The sequence below is a fragment of the Enhydra lutris genome, unplaced genomic scaffold (assembly GCF_002288905.1).
Source record: "Enhydra lutris kenyoni isolate GAN:26980312 unplaced genomic scaffold, ASM228890v2 scaffoldscaffold16, whole genome shotgun sequence".
NCBI classification, from domain to species: Eukaryota; Metazoa; Chordata; class Mammalia; order Carnivora; family Mustelidae; genus Enhydra; species Enhydra lutris.
The window spans coordinates 7,162,955-7,180,569 of NW_019154100.1; the positions used below are offsets into that span (position 1 = coordinate 7,162,955).

Below are 17,615 nucleotides of genomic sequence, written 5' to 3' on the forward strand. Positions count from 1 at the left end.
TCCGCCCTAAGGTACCCAGGGAGGCGGGGTCTCTGTCAGAGTTTCCAGAACCCGGTTTCTGGTGTCTATACCAGAAAGGCTACAAGAGGGCTCTGGCAGTTTCCTGGTGCCAGTCTTTGCTTTTATCCATGGCCTAGGTGCCTGACTGGCAGTTTGTACCTAGAACAAACACAAGAAGAGAAGGGGATTTGTCAGTATTTGAGCATCAGCTTTGCTCCAGATCTGGACCACAGGAGGCTGAAAACGTCAGGTGTAGGAGGTAGTTTTGCTTCCCGGTTAGCAAGGGGCCCTGGGTCAGCTGGAATGCTCACTCACCAGAGCATGCACATCTTACTGTAGAAAGAATATTGGGGATACTGGATGAAAAGCATTGACTTTTTGAGAAGTCTGGCTTCTTATTGGACTGTCACTCACTTGACTTAGGACGTGGTGGGCATTATGTAATCGCTAGGCTTCTTTGCATAAGAAAAGCTGGGCACGCTATTATTGGTTTTGTCATTTCTGTACAGTTTCACTTATCATATGAGTGAGGGTTTTTTGTTTTGTTTTGTTTTGTTTTTAGATTTTATTTATTTGAGAGAGAGAGAGCACAAGCTGGGGAAGAGGTAGAGAGAGAGGGGAAGCAGACTCCTGGCTGAGCAGGGAACTCTACGTGGGGCTCGATCCCAGGATCCTGGGATCATGACCCAGGCCAAAGGCAGGCACTAAACTGACTGAGCCACCTAGGTGCCCATAACTTTTTTTTATTTTTACTAAACATGAAGATTGACAACGGAGACAATAAAATCGAGTAAACCTTTACTAAGAGAGTTATTTAAAAGGGAGCCGGGAGGACACCGAGGAGGTGGGGCTTATGCACTTGTTCTGGATCAAATTCTCGGAATTTTCGCTAAGCTCAGCTCAAGTCCCGGGCATCTACTAGGTGTTAAGATGGACATGAATGGACTTTCTGCCTCGCCCTAGCAACCAACCACACACAGCTTAGCGTCACTGTAAGTATACCAACACCAAGCCCTTTTCTTCAAACAACTTAGGTAAATCTCTTCTTTCCTCTTTAAAAACTCTAACCTCTTTGTCTCTCTGCAGCACGCTTTCAATTCGAGTCGAATCTGTGTCTCCCATGTTTGCAATTCCTAAGACCCCAAATAAACACATTTATCTTGCTGCTTGTCATTTTGTGTTTTCTTGGTTGACAAGACTTGGGGATGTCTGGAGTTTAGAGCAAACAGTACAGAGCTTTGTGGAATATCGTGCCTATGAGAAGTTTTCTGTGCTTCACAGAAGCCACGGTGCTTCCCTGAAGCACAGAGCCATTATTGGCGTACTCGGTGCTGATTTTAGGCTTCTCAGATAAAACATTCTGGATGCGAAGTACCTGTCAAGAAAAAGATTATTCGTCAGTATGCTACATGAGCAAACAGCTGCTAGTGACATTTTCCTTCTCCAATACTCCAGGACTAATATATCTCCCAGAAATCGATACACTGAAATTTGTGTACAATTATTTTTTGGGGGGTATTCTGATGAAAGTATTAATGTTCTAATTATGTCTGTGCAGTCAAGTGGACTGGTTATCTGACATTCACCAAATTCACAGCAATTTCGATAGTTCGGGCATCTCCTATAGAAGAAGGAGGTGAGGGGGTGCCTGGATGGCTCAGTGGGTTAAAGCCTCTGCCTTTGGCTCAGGTCATGATCCCAGGGTCTTGGGATCAAGCCCCACGTCGGGCTCTCTGCTCAGCGGGGAGCCTGCTTCCCCCTCTCTCTCTGCCTGCCTCTCTGCCTGCTTGTGATCTCTATCTGTCAAATAAATAAATTTAAAGGAAAAGAAAAAAAAGAAGGAGGTAAGAACCAGTGGGCGCTCTTATCTAATTCTTGAGTGAATAGTGTTCGTCTGGGGGAAGGGTCTTGCCTTTGACTAGGCCTACTGTGTGGGGAGGGAAACACAGGACAGAGAGGATGAAGGGACATTCTGTTAGCAAGCCAACCTAATCTCGTAACCAGTAGGGTGATACTTGTCCCAGCTGGAACCCCACTCGTATCCATGACGTGGCTCAGAAGCATAAAGAATGCACACTTTGGAAGTCAATCTGACACATCCCACCTACTACTGTTATTCATTCTCAAGATCAACACACTTAAGTTTGTTCATCAGTAAACATATAAGAGCTCAGTTTTCTGAATAGCCTGGAGGAAGTTCACTGAAACAGCACATGATAGGAATTAAAGAAAACCAATTAGAAATTCACGAGTCATGAGTATGTATCGACACTTGTTAGGAACAGAGTTGAGTTGAGTTTTGTTTTTTCATCTTAAGGAAGATCCTGTAACTTCATCTCGGGTTTGTTACATGAAAATACTCAAACTTGGAACTCACGTAGATAGAAAAGTGAAGCCTCAACCACAAGGGAAGGGTGTCATTGATTGTGAAGGAAGAAGCCTTATCTACAATAAACATTATGATGAACTTGAAAACAGAGACATGAGAAAGATCCTGAACAATATTCCAGACATGTTCTAGATCATATTTTCATTCTCTTACAGCAGACATTATTGGGCGTTTGTAAAAAGTAATATGGCTCACTTTTGGGGGGCGTGTGTCTGAAGCCCAGGTAGATTGCTAGCCTGGGGTAACAGTTCTTTAGGCTCTAGATTCAGACTGAACTTTTGTTTCTCTTCGTATTTTTGGGTGTTTCTGCTTGCTTGTTTGTCTGTTTTTAAGATGCTGTGATTAATATGTTAATAAATTAGAGAAACAGATTTTTCTTCTTTTTAACTGAGGAAGAGCAATATTGGAAGCAGAAATCAGGGTATGTTACCAGGACCAGTTACCAGGCTGGGATTTAAATCTCAATTTCCCAACTCCCCAAACCTAGATTCAAACATTATATCTTTCTCCAAACCTTACCTTCTCAATAAGCCTACGCTGATTCCTGTATTTAATAATAGGACTGCCCATCCCCCTTTTCACAGAAATCCTGATCCCCTCTACCCTGTTATACTTCTTTTCCCATAGAACTTACCACCTTCAAGTTTGCTATATAATTCACTAACTTCTTACACTTATTGTGTTCATTGTCAATTCCCCCTCCAGAAGAGCGGAAATCTTTGTATATTTTGTTTTCTGACATATTCCAGGCCTTGGAAAAAAGTTTGGCCCACTATAAGCACTCAATAAATTTTTGTGAATTAATCTCTCAGAATTTGTGTGCCAAGAATTTATATCTATATTGAATTTACTAGAGATTTGTTATTCTTAAACTCAAAGCTATAGAAAAATTCTCCTCCTGTTTTTAATGCCATATAAAATTCAATGGTATACGCTATTGTTTTAGAAGATTTTTTTTTCTTTTTCCTTTTTACATAGGTTCCATGCCCATCCTGGGGCCCAACATAGGGTTTGAACTCACAACCCTGAGATAGAGACCCGAGCTGAGATGGAGAGTCAGATGCTTAACCAACTGAGCCACCCAGGCACAGCTATTTTAGAAGAGATTTAAATAACACAAATAGCATCTTTAAACTGAGACATTCTTCAACACTATCATATACATTAGAACCTGCTGGCAAAACTAGTTTTGTTTTGAGACTACAATCATTTAAATCCTTTCTTTTGAGCTTCATAGTAATGTGAAAGCAGATGGTCCCATATAGGACTTTCCCTTTGCCTAACTTCAGGCCCTTCTCAGAGCCTACATCCTGATTGGAAATATGATATGGCAAGCTAGGTCAGTGTGAATAATGAAGCTCCTACTTATCTATTCTTCCCAATAACAAGCACAGCCCTAGCAAGGATGGGACATGTTGTCTAGCACTGGTGTTAAATTGGCATCAGGAGACCTGAAAAGGTTAATGGGCTGTAACTCTCCATCCTGCTAAAGTCTCTGCTTTTTCCATATGCAGAACTTGTTCAGTTCTGGAACACCGCATGTGACCCACTAAATTCTCCCAAGTCACCTCAACAAATTGTTCTTGCAGCTTTGCCTGTGAGCTCAGAGAAATACAGGCACTTACTTCGGACCCTGGAGGATCCTCAGGGTTATAGGCCAGCAGCTTCATGCCGTTAGGATGGCATCCGGCCCAAATATCTCCCGTGTCTGGATCCACCATCAAATTATCCACTAAGGTGCCCAGATGTATCACCTTCCAACAAATAGGAAATACAAAGACGTTGTTTCAACTTTCTTCTCGACCCTTCCTCCCTCCCACCAGCTCCTTCTGGCTCCTGAAATGGGTCTTTTTAAGGGCCTTACTATTGAATTTTAGAAGTTCAAGCACAATCTCACCGATATTCTTCTAAAATGGTCATGTTTCCTGCATTCAAGGAGCACATTCCTAGGTCAGGCGTGGGAACCGATCTAAGAGGCCACATGGTGGGGGGACAAGGCAAGCCAGGAGAGTTTTACCTTCACTGGAGTTAAATCCCAGTTCTCATGTTTTTTCAAGACATGAATGTTCTGAGCAGTTGTATCAGCTGTGTAGATAAACCTTTGAAGAAAATAGCATTTAGATGTAAGCAAGTAGTAATCAGAGATGACATTAACTTTTACTTTGGAGGAGAGGTCTAACAATTCACAAGGGTTCCAAGTGCCCCTGCAATGTCTTTCTAAAGCTCGGTACAAGAAGATAACAGAAACTTATTTTTAGTATTCTTCAAGAACTTGAAGTAAGCATTAAATATGAGATGTGACTATAAAGTAATGACCTTGGTGTTTCTAGGTGACATATAAGCTCAGTCTCATTACTTCGGAGCCACAACGTATTCCTTAAATTGTGTGGAGTTAAGCAGACCTCTTTATTATAAGTCAAAAGAGTCTATACTTCCACAAGAAACTAGTGCTTACAAAGAAGTATCAGATGACCATGAAAGTCAATCATAATCATTTTTTAAAAAGAGGTGGAACTTAGAGGGGCGCCTGGGTGGCTCAGTGGGTTAAAGCCTCTGCCTTCGGCTCGGGTCATGATCCCAGGGTCCTGGGATCGAGCCCCGCATCGGGCTCTCTGCACAGCAGGGAGCCTGTTTCCCTTCCTCTCCCTCTGCCTGCCTCTCTGCCTACTTGTGATCTCTGTCAAATAAATAAATAAAATCTTTAAAAAAAAAAAAAAAAAAAAAAGAGGTGGAACTTAGAGATGTTTTCTACAGGGATCATCTCTATTATCTCAAATGCACATAGTAATATTCATTGGGTACATTTCTTTTTCAAAAAACCTTCCAATCTAAAACACTTTAAAAGAGCTTCTCATAGAATTTCATGCTGCATAAAATCGTATTTAGAAAAGTCTGCTGTTGTATATCAGTAAATATGAAAATCACAATGCCCAATCTAAGTCAGGTCTCCTTTTCTAAAAATAACTTTTGGATAACTCAACTTAGTGTAAGTAGTTAAACACCTTTTAGCCTCATAAAGGCAGAGATATTGGGCATTTATTCTCCTTTTCAGTGTGTTGGGTAACTGTTTCTAGAGTCACATGGTAAATTGGACCAAGGACCTCACATCCTTGAATCCACATCCTTCATTTCATTGTGGGGGGGGTGTGGGGAGGCCAACATGCAAGATGGCAAATGGTGTGTTTATGATCACACACAGAGTGTGAACCCTGGCCACACCTGACCTGTCCACCTATCCAGTGATGACTTAAGCTTAAGGAGGTAACCACCTCCCAAAGGAAGGAATCCACTAAAATGTCAAGAGCAAAGTATTGGAAAATTATAAAAGCTTACTTTTTGTCTAGTGAGACTGTGATCCCATTGGCAAAACTGAATCCTTTGGCTACCACTTTGACCTCTCTTGGACTGTAGAAAACAACATGACTCCAACGAAGATCCAAGATCATCTCCAACAGCACCAAGAAGAAGTTGGTAAAATAGTGGTCTCTTGTAGCATAAAACTGTTCTGGTCCAAGAACCACAATGTCATTCAGGCTACAGTGAAAAAAGAAAGAGAGAGAGAGCAAAACCCATGGTGTATTTAAATATCTAGACTGTTGTCAAAAACACTGAATCTCAAAGACCCTTATGTTCATCAGTTTGAAAAAGTACACATGAAGCAGTATGAATGAAGAAATTCCGCAAAAAGGACATGATTTTTCATTGCACCTGACGGGTTTTCTTTTAGCCGTTTATTATTTTCTCAATCTTCCCTTCCACAGAAGTGAGCAAAAACACATAAATACACACAAAAAAAAACCCTCAACTCCAAATCGTTGACTTGCAAATGTCAATCATGGTTATGTGCGATGGTCACAGTGCAACAATGGTTATTATCGGTGGTCACCAATAGTTCTGGTTCACTCTCTTCTAGGATTAGATTTCTCCATGCCCTGGATGTTTGGCCCAGCCATACGACTTGCTTTTGGCCAGTGAGATGAAGTGATGTGTGTGTCTTCCGAAAGGAAGATGGGCCAGTATGAGATCCACCATGCGTCCCTTACTCTTCGGCAGTAACCAGCAACTTTTCTGATGACTGAAAGTGTGGCCCGTGGTGAGGGCTCTATAGGAGGACAATATAAAATTGAATCCTTGAATCACTTACATTGGACATATAGCATGAGTAAGAAAATAAAACAGAATTTATGGTTTTGAGCCACTAAAAACCTTACAGTTTTTCTTTTCTGTTATTGTAACATAACCCAGTCCATCCCAACTTTTATAATTGGGATTGTGAGTGCTATTCTTTCTTGCTTATAGTCTTCGGTATTATGAAAATTTTTAAATGAAACAAGTCATACTCCTATAAGAGTAAAGAGCAATAAAGTCATTTACATTTTGGAAAAGGAAAAAAGAGACGGTGACTTGAAAAAAATGTAAAAAAGAAAAAAGTAAAAAAAAAGAGAGAAAAAGTGTAAAAAATGTAAAAAAGTGTAAAAAATGAAATACTTTTAGATTGAATTTAGAAAAATTTTGAATGAATCAGGAAATACTTTGAGGTTTTGATTTACAATGACTTTTCCAAGGTCATTAGGCCACTCATCTTTTGGGTCTCAGCTTAAGCATTCATTCTTCCAAAAAGTATTGGCAGACACCACAGGTTAAGTTCGATCCCAGAGCACTTTGTTCTACTGCTTGAAATGCTTGGTTAAGATTGAGTACCAAGGCACCTCTCAAAAGTACTCTTTAGGTCCTCCAAACTTCACCCACTCTGTTCCAGATGGCACTCCTCTAACCAGCTCTGCCTGGTTCTGACAGAACCTTACCTCATTTTTATTACTGGCCTCAGGCTCCTACTTCCAGGCTTCTGTGTTGAGGCCAAAGCACGGGATAATCACCAGACTTGACTTGCACATGCACAATCAGGAATTTTCAGGAGTTAATACTCTTTGGGGGCAAACTTCGGCTCTCAGGAGATGGGACTGGTGAATAAACTCTTCTCCCTTTCTTATGGCAGCCAGATTGTCCAAAAATGAGGCTCACGTTGCCTACAGGAGGACAACCCTATGATTTCAAGCAGCTGCACTCGGCAGTGGCAGGCTTCATTAACACTCAACATAGCCTCTCCTCTGCATGAGATTCCTAGCGCTGCCATGACAGAGTGCCACAAACTGGGGAGTGGAAGACGATAGAAATTTGCTGTCTCGCAGGAGGTGAGACCTCTGAAGTGAAGGTGCTTACAGAGCCATGCTCCTTCTGAGGGTTCGATGGGAGAATCCGTCCTTGCCTCTTCTAGCTGCTAGTCACTCTGGACATTCTTTACCTTGTAGATGCTTCACTCCAATCTCACTCTCCATCTCCACAGGCATTCTCCCTGTCTGTCTTTCTTCTTATTAGGACATAAGTCATATTGGATTAAGGATCCGCCCCCACTTTTAATATAACTTCATTTAACTAAGTAAATCTGCAGTAATCCGATTTCTAAACAAGGTTATATTCTGAGATGTTGCGGTGGAGGGATGGCTGGTTAGAATTTCAGCGTATCTTTTTGAGAGGACGTAGTTCAATCCATCACACCCGCCTCTCCCTGCCTCAGGCTGATCCCTCGCTTCTGGGTCCTGGGATGGTAACTCTCCAATAAAGTAGTTGCCTATTGGGCGCCTGGGTGGCTCAGTGGGTTAAAGCCTCTGCCTTCAGCTCAGGTCATGATCCCAGAGTCCTGGGATCGGTCCTGGGATCGGTCCTGGGATCGAGCCCCGCATCGGGCTCTCTGCTCCGCAGGGAGCCTGCTTCCTCCTCTCTCTCTGCCTGCCTCTCTGCCTACTTGTGATCTCTGTCTGTCAAATAAATAAATTAAAAAAAAAAAATAAAGTGGTTGCCTATTAAGTTTTCCCTTATGCTATGTTTTCACTGAAAGGAATTCGTTCAGTGAGGTCATAGTAACCATCACCAGTTGGGTAAGTCAAGCCAGTGACAGAACCCCCATTTTGCTAAGGATACTGAAACATAGGTTGAGAGATTTGTCCACAGTTTCTCAGTCACCCCGTGGCGGTCCTGGTTCCTGCTGTGCCTCAGAACCCAGTGCAACCCATCATGGGAAGAGTTCAGTGACCCCCACTTCTTTTCTTCTGCCCTCTGCTTTTGTCATCCCTAATTCTACAGGGAGAAATTCATACATGATTTTGAGAAAGACAGCGAAGGAAAGACAGTGAACTTCCTTCCTTTTCTTTTCCTGATCCTCTATCGCAGCAAAGATTAACCTCTACTGTCTTTCAGCATTGAGTCCATTTTATAAAAGACAAGTTCCTCCTTGTTTGTTACAGCCTTAGAACAAGCAAACTACGCACTAAAAGACTAAACTATTTTTCTCAACACAGTAAAAAGGATGTTGATCACTATGACCGAGAGTCCAGCTTTTAATTCAGACCAATTGAGGCTTACACCCTGGTTCTGGCACTTACAAATTATGTAATTTGGGTAACTTAACCCCAAATTTCTTAGGTCCCAGTTTACTCATGCCTATTACTAAAGGCTGTTGGGAGAATTAAATGAACTATTTTGACACAGGGCCTGGCACACAGTCAATGTTTAGTAAATGTGAATTTTTATATGAGCTGATAGCCTTTTTTCAAATCCTGTCCTAAAGCTTTTATCAAACAAAGGAATGGCCCAGGGGCACCTGGGTGGCTCAGTGGGTTAAGCCTCTGCCTTCGGCTCAGGTCATGATCTCAGGGTCCTGGGATCGAGCCCCGCATGGGGCTCTCTGCTCAGCAGGGAGCCTGCTTCCCCCCTCTCTCTCTGCCTGCCTCTCTGCCTACTTGTGATCTCTCTCTCTCTCTCTCTGTCAAATAAATAAATAAAATATTAAAAAAAAAAAAAAAAAGAAAGAAAGACAAAGGAATGGCCCATCTGGAAGCTGGTTGTAATACCCAGCCGGTAGGGCTCTCAGAACACAACCTACTGGGACAACTAGAAAAAGGTGTAGGTGTTTGAAGAGAGCCCAATAGTGAGTATTGCATTGTTGTGGTACAGAGGATGGAATTAGAACTGGGAATCTAATTGAGCACCTTTATAGGATTAAAATGCTTTCAGAGAGTTGGAGAATATAAAGATATTCAATACTGAATACAGCAATTTCTAGTGAGGTGCTGGGCAGTGTCACCATGGGAACCTCTTGAAAGCTTTAGGAAAAAAAATGCTGCAAAACAAAAGTTTAAGCCTGCTGAACCAAAGAAAACAAAGCACACAGCAGAGATGCAAAATAAATAGAAGTGCAAAATACTTTAATTCCATACCTCTTGAGAAGTTCATGTTTTATAGTTTTCAAGTGTACAAGAGAATGTTGTTGTTCCTCAAATTTAAATTTCTCCACCGTGGACTTCATGTGGGGATGATTCACAACATAAAGATACACAGTTTGGTCTAAGGTGGAAAAAAGGCATAATTTACAAGTATTATTATATTCCTAGACTTGGTGTACAACTTGGTCATGTTCCAGCACTTTTCTTATATACCTTGCATTTGATCCCCCAGTACACCTGCTAGGATCCCCATTTTTTTAAAAAGATTTTATTTATTTATTTGAGAAAGAGAGACAGAGACAGAGTGAGAGAGCATGAGAGGGTCAGAGGGAGAAACAGACCCCCCATGGAGCTGGGAGCCTGATGTGGGACTCGATCCCAGGACTCCAGCGTCATGACCTGAGCCAAAGGCAGTTGCTTACCAACTGAGCCACGCAGGCACCCTAGGATCCCCATCTTATTGAGACAATTGAGACTCAGAAGGTGAGTCACTCATCAGCAATTTCACCACCACCAAGTGGCAGAACCAAGCCCAGATGTTTCTCAATGGTCTCCTGATCCTCACCTACATAACCTCTGCAACAGGAAGGTACAGAACTACAATGGTACATGGCCACATGTGGTTTCCCAAGGTGGCCCTTCAACAAAAAAAAGTGGGTGCATGCAAACGAGCAGGTGCTGAGAATTCCTTTCTTTGAGATGCCAACATTGCAACACACGTTCAAGAAAGGTCAGGGCTATGTAAATATCTTAAAAGAAGGAACATGTCCCAGCTAGAGAAGAAAGTTCTGACACAAGTCCACCATCTAAGGCTGCAATAACAATATTTAATGATCCCAATGGACACAGAAGTAAGTATGAAGCCAAGAGAAAGAAGACTAGTCAATTCTGGGTACTGCCAACCTCGAGAATGTTCCCCTCTGTTCATATTAAAATGTGAACTGCTGGGGACAGCATGGAGAGTAGTAATACATTTTCTCAAAATACTGTTTTCTGACTTGACAGAAGCTCTAGCTCAGAAGAGCTCTGGAGTTTGAAAGAGCCTGGCCCCATCCTCCCACTGCAGGGCCTGGTCTGTATTTATGTTCCCTATTCCATTTTTGACAAGTTCCCGATCACATAGACTAAGCACCAGCCCTGAGATGCAGGGGTTATACTCAGAGCCCCTGAAACACACAGGTACCTTAACCCTACTTAAAGAAAGGCACTCCCTCACAGGTGACACTTTTAGTCTGACCCAGCTCAGTTCCAGGGCCTGAGGCTTGGCAAGCAAAGCCTGAGTTGGATTTCAGCCCCCACGTGGCCCTTCAGCCAGACACTGTTGCCAGACACAGCGTGAGCATTATATGTGCGGTGCCGGTTGTACCCCTTCTTTAGGTTTCTACCGGACCCTTCCTTCCATATAACAGATGCTCAGTAAGAAAATTTTTGGTTTTTGTCTTCTCATTCCATTTCGATTTATGGGTAATGTTTTGCCCTTATTAAATGCATAATTAAGGGAAGTGACTAGTAACTAAAATAAGATTGCAACCATAATATATTCAGCTTCTGAAAGTCTGATTAAATGCTTGAGGGTTAATCTGTAAACTGGCTCCATCTCAAAAAACGAAAACAAAACGAAAGAAAAAAACAAGCACCTACTCCCCATGCCTCAATAATAATAATAATAATTCACCCTTAACATTATCCCATGCAGTAAAATAGCTCCAGGTTAATCTGGTCACTCATTATACTTTCTCCAATGAAGGTGTTGGGGGGGGGTCAGACAAAAAAAATGGTGACTCAAATAATTTAAACAGAACTTGGAGCCCTAATTTCACCCAAGTAAGGGATATAGGATTAGAAAGAAGACCACTGGGTTCTACTTCTGGAATTGCCTTTTATTAATGACAGATGTGAAGTCACATGTCGCTGCATTTCTTCAAACTCCATTTCTCCATCTATAAAACTGAGTGTTAATATCTGCCCTGTCCCATGGGGCTCACTAATTTACTCATTCAACACATGTTCATAGAGCACCTACTATGCAACAGACACCGTTCTAGACTATGGGAATCCAGCAATAAACAAGCCACACATGATTTTATGGTGATTATATTCCAGAGAAGAGAACACAGAGGAAATAGTAAATACAAGAATACTGGAGAGAGGAGATGTCTTCTTCATAGAGTGGCACCCACTTAAAGATTCTTTCCTCAGCTCTTGGATCTAAAGATGTGAAGGAGCTCACTACAGGGCAACAGTAGGAGAAGGAAAGAAGGTTGGTAACATTTAATATTAATAAAGAACTTTAATTGTCATTTTGATGAGTGCTAAAAGAAGGACTATACTGAGAAGAAATAAAATAAGGTTCACACCTGGAAACAAGATAGTGGAAAGGCTCCCTGAGAAGGTGACATTTAAGCTGAAGCCTGAATGATGAGGAAGAATAAGTCAGAAGTGGTGGAAAGACATTCCATTCAGCGGGAACTGCAAATGCAAAGGGCCTGAGGCATGGAGCATTTTTTTTTTTAAGATTTTATTTATTTATTTGACAGACAGAGATCACAAGTAGGCAGAGAGGCAGACAGAGAGGGAGGAAGGGAAGCAGGCTCCCTGCCGAGCAGAGAGCCAGATGCGGGGTTCGATCCCAGGACCCTGGGATCATGACCTGAGCTGAAGGCAGAGGCTTTAACCCACTGAGCCACCCAGGCGCCCCGGCATGGAGCATTTTATAGGTCTAAAGGAAATCTAGTGTGGCTGGTCGAGGGGAAGGTGGTATCTGGTGAGGTTGGAGAAAACACCCACATGCCAGAATACACACAGGTAGTTCCTACCCACTCTGGAGAACTGAGATTCTCTGGAGTTATGGAAACAATATGACGAATTTTAAGAAGGGAGGGACATGATGAGATTTGCATAAAAAATAACTCTTGCTTATGAAAATGCATGGAGGTGGTATATAAGAGGGAAGGTCTAGTCAGGGCGCCATTATAGAATCCAGGGAAGACATGCTGGGGGCTTGGGATGGGATGGAGGCATCGAGGACAGAGAGAGGTAGACAGCTTAGAGACATATTTGAAGGGTAAATTGGACAGAACTTTGGAACTAGGTGACTGAATGGGGCAGGAAGAGGAGAAGTATCAAGGTTGGGCCCAGTGTTTTATTTTGAGGAATAAGTAAATTATATGAAAATTTTAAAAGGAACCCACTTATTAAAAATCAACAAGCCGGGGCACCTGGGTGGCTCAGTGGGTTAAAGCCTCTGCCTTTGGCTCAGGTCATGATCTCAGGATCCTGGGATGGAGCCCCGTATTGGGCTCTCTGCTCGGCAGGGAGCCTGCTTCCCTCTCTCTCTCTCTTCCTGTCTCTCTGCCTACTTGTGATCTCTGTCTGTCAAATAAATAAATAAAATCTAAAAAAACAAAAACAAAACCAACAAGTCTATTGGTGCAGACCAAAGGAATTAAACAAAGATCTGTTGGATGAGTAGATTAATAATTATTGATCAGGGGCACCTGGGTGGCTCAGTGGGTTAAGCCTCTGCCATTGGCTCAGGTCATGATCCCAGGGTCCTGGGATCGAGCCCCGCATCGGGCTCTCTGCCCCTCAGGGAGCCTGCCTCCACCTCTCTCTCTCTGCCTGCCTCTCTGCCTACTTGTGATCTCTCTGTCAAATAAATAAATGGAATCTTAAGAAAAAAAAATTATTAATCATTCATTTTTTTATTCAATAAAATAACTTCAACAAATGTATTCTTAACAATACATTGTAACTCTTGTATGTATTTGAAAGAATTAACACACAATTTCTTTAAAAATTCCAAACTGCCACACTTCCATTTGACCTTCCCTTCACATAGCTACTATGAGTAAGGTCTCACTGTTTTTATTTTCCATGTGCCCTATAGACTCGCAAATATCTAAAAATTAAATTAGTCAGGAATGATGAACTGTGAACAAGTAGCAAATCACACCAGAAACTGTTGTGTTAAAGTAAGTACAATGTATTAATATCCTAGATTTTTGCAACAGTTTTTGTGTGATATAATCCATTGTTGTTAAGCTCAAGCTTTTAAAATGTACAATTTAGTGGTTTTTGGTATATTCACAGAGTTATACAACCATAACCACTCTCTAGCTCCAGACCATTTTTATCACCCAAAAAAGAAAGCCCAAACCCATTAGATATCATTCCCCATTTCCCCCAGCCCCTGCAAACAGCTAAGCTACTTCCTGTTTCTATGAATTTGCCAATTCTGCACACTTGATATAAATGTAATCATACACTATGTGGCCTTTAGTGATTGAATTCTTTCACTTAGGATAATGTTTGCAGAGTTAATCCATGTTGTAGTATATGTCAGAACATTATCACTTTTTATTGCCAAATAATATCCCATTGTATATACATTCATCACTTGGTGAGAATTTGGGTTATTTTCGCCTTTGGGGTATTAGGAATAATGCTGCCATGAACGTTTGTGTATAAGTTTTTGTGTGGACCTATGTTTTCAGTTCTCTTGGGGACATACCAAGGGGTGGAGTTCGGGGATCGTATGGTAGCTCTGTGTTCATTTTGAAGAATGGCCAAAATGCTTTCAAAATTGGCCACACCAACAAAGTGTGAGCGTTCCAATTTCCCCATATCCTTGCCAACATTTGTCATTGTCTGCTTTTTTTAATTATTATTATTATAACCATCCTAGTGGGAATGGAGTGCCATCTCATTATGGTTTTGATTTGCATTTCCCTAATGACCAAGGATATTAAATATCTTTTCATGTGTTTATTGGCCATTTGCATATCTGTTTGGAGATGTCTACTAAGATCCTTTGTCCATTTTTTAATTGGGCTGTCTTTTTGTTATTGAGTTGTAAGAATGATTTATATATTCTGGATACAAGCCTCTTATCAGATATATGATTTGCAAATATTTTCTTCCATTCTTTGGGTTATTTCTTCACTTTCTTCATGGTGTCTTTTGAAGCAGAAAGTTTTTAATTTCGATGAAGTCTAGTTTATCTGGTTTTCTTTCATGTAATGTTTTCTAATGTCACACACAATTATTTTCAAAGGACTTTGAGTTTATATGTTAGATTTCTGAGAACCATCTCCAAACTGGTTTTGAAGGCCAAATGGAAAGAGAAGGAGATAAGAGGAAGAAGGAATGACTACCTTCTAGTTTTCCTTCTTTAATGTGGGGTTTACAAATATTTGGTACACATTTTATTATCTTACAAATATACCTTCCTCTGGTAAAGTAGAATTTTCCTTCCTTTCACATACACAATGAGTCATGGAGGTTGAGTGTCTTTTATTTCCCTCACTTACCCCTTATTTTTAAACATTCAGGCTTTACCTTCGTCGATGAAAGTACTGATTCCATGTGGGTTAAATGATGCTTTGTCAAAATCACCACTGATGTTTAGTGCCTGGGCTCTTGGGTTTTGCTCATTCAGATCCATCAAGAAAATTTGTCCTGGCTCATCAGGTGCAAAGCTTGGCATGCCTGGATATTTTAATTCCTGTAAAAAATATAAAATAAGTAGCGCATATATCCACTTCACAATATTTCATATGGGAGCTCAAATCTCAAAGCCTAACAAAAATATTCAAAACTCTGCATTTCTTTTAGATTTCTGGGATTTTTCACGCTGTTAGCTGATGCCATTATCTGATCTGAGGGATTACCAATGACACTTGGGCCATTGGGAATGGGAATGGGAAGGTGGGAAGAACCCATATTCAATTACTCACATAGAGAGAAGGGATGAAGCCAAAAAGTGTAATGCAAGACACGAGGCTGGGTTACTTTGTGTGAGTCCCTCAGCCTGCCTATGCCTCTGGTTCCTCATTTATAAAATGAGAAAAAGTATAGGATTGCTAAGCCCTGAGAGTCTGTCCTTTATAGTCCTGATAGTCAGCAACTAACCCTCCTTAAAGCAGAGAGAAGAGGTACATGCTTTCATTGTATTGCTCCCACCCCTGTATCCGTTGTATTAGATAGTCACAAAGAGTGGAAGCAGCCAAGAATTCACATAGGGAAACGAGTAACATAAAGCTGACTATTTCTTTCTTTCTTTTTTTTTTTTTTAAGATTTTATTTATTTATTTGATGGAGAGAGAGAGATCACAAGTAGGCAGAGAGGCAGGCAGTGTGGGGGACTCCCTGCCGAGCAGAGAGCCCGATGCGGGGCTCAATTCCAGGACCCTGGGATCATGACCTGAGCTGAAGGCAGACACTTAACGACTGAGCCACCCAGGCGCCCCTAAAGTTGACTATTTCTGACCTATGTTGTCCCTATAGTTATGTCTGAAAATTTGGACATGAATCCTTTTCTTCAAATATTGCAAAAAGTTTATGTCAGTAACTTGGACAGTGGCTCTTTCTCCTGGAAGGACCAATTATGTGGTCTTTTAACCAATAATAGGCAATGGGCCTTTGCTGCATCCCAGGTCATTGTGTGGAAACTGGGAGTTGGTTTGTGCTACACCAGTGACAAAACCTCTTCCTCCCTGACACCCTCCGCCATCACTCTGATATATATTAACATCAACAATGTTATATCTTTTCTTGTACCCTCATTTCCATTTATAGTCAATTTAAATGATGTCCTTCTTACTCTATCTTCTGTCTTCCTTTCCCCTCCCTTTTTTATAAACACTCATACACATCTCCGCACACTTACTTACAATAATAGCCCTTCCATTGCCCTTCACCCCACCCCTGGGGGAGTCAATCTTCAGTTGCAAACAACCTCACACATATCTTTGAGGATTTTTTTTTTTTTTTAAAGAACAGTTCTTCTTTCCCTAAATATTACCCCAAACCTGGCTTTCCCCCAGACAACAATGACATTGCAGAAGCCCATCCAAGGACACACTATTTTGGCTTCATTTTTTTCTTAGGTCAGCCTCACCTGGAGGAGAGATTCCTACCAACTCCCCTTTCCCTGGTCTAGCTCGTAGATAGGGCCAGTCTGAAATCAGGTAGAAAACTTCCTCTGCAAAGTTATCATCCCAACTTCAATCAGACCTTCAATACCATTTGTCAATCTTTTGTTCATTCCAATAGTAATCTATTGCACTTCCCCAGGTATCCACCTTGATTTATTTTATTATCTTCCAGAGCACCCACCTTCTTCCTCTTTATTCTCAACGGATGACCTTATCTCCTATTTCTCCAAAGATAAAACCATGCCACTCAACACGAATTTCCTCTGATTCCCTCCTTTCTATCTTGGTAATTCTTCAATTTCATCAATTTTCTTCCTTTCCTCCTCTTCTCTTAAGGATAGAGTTTCCCTCTTCTGTTTTTAAGTTAATTACTTTCCCCACCTGTTTACGTGGTTGCCTGTTCTCGGGGACCGGTCTTTAGAACTTAAAGTCTTTCTCCTGCTTTACTCCCCATTTCTCACCAGTGCCCCCTTCTTTTGCCTGAAGAATTGCTCATTTCTCCTTCCTTGAGACAAATCTTCTAATTTTACTACTCCTTCAAACGCACATTTACTTGCCTTCAGCTCTCACTGTCTGCTTTCTTAGAAACATCACCTGGTCTTGTCGCCTGCCTTGAAAGGTTCCAAATCTTACCAATTTGTAGAAGCACCTCTATCTAGGTCATATCAGTGCTCTCCAGAATATCTCATTTGATAAACCCTCCCCCTTTCCTTATCTGTGTCTCCATGGAATCTGACACTCTGATGTACCCCTTTATTCCTTGTCAAGAAGTCAAAAGCAGACTTTCCAGATAGAAGTCCTTCTTTTCTTTCTGCCCCTTCCTCCTTCTATCCTCATCAATCCCTCTTTTCTTCTTGCTCTGTACTCTTCCCTTGCAGATCTTATTCATAAGGCTTCAGATATTTCTTCTATACCAATTATCTTCAGGTCTGCCCATTTACCTGGAACCTATCTCTGGAGCTCTAGCCTGCATTTCCAACTTCCTCCTCACAGCAGTTCCAAATCAAA

The 17,615-nt window shown here is 41.4% G+C and overlaps 1 protein-coding gene across 2 annotated transcripts in view; it reads right to left on the reverse strand.

The window, feature by feature from the left end:
- Positions 1–714: 714 nt before the first annotated feature.
- Positions 715–17,615, reverse strand: part of LOC111147301 (paraoxonase 3) — a 29,793-nt gene continuing 12,892 nt past the window's right edge. For both annotated transcript variants that reach the window (XM_022503271.1, XM_022503270.1), the window contains 6 exons: positions 15,010–15,175; positions 9,664–9,790; positions 5,723–5,923; positions 4,407–4,488; positions 4,015–4,143; positions 715–1,375 (listed from right to left, as the gene is read on the reverse strand). In XM_022503271.1, coding sequence (XP_022358979.1) covers positions 1,217–1,375; positions 4,015–4,143; positions 4,407–4,488; positions 5,723–5,923; positions 9,664–9,790; positions 15,010–15,175 — 864 coding nt within the window. In that variant the 3' untranslated portion in view covers positions 715–1,216. The remainder of the gene's footprint in view (positions 1,376–4,014; positions 4,144–4,406; positions 4,489–5,722; positions 5,924–9,663; positions 9,791–15,009; positions 15,176–17,615) is intronic.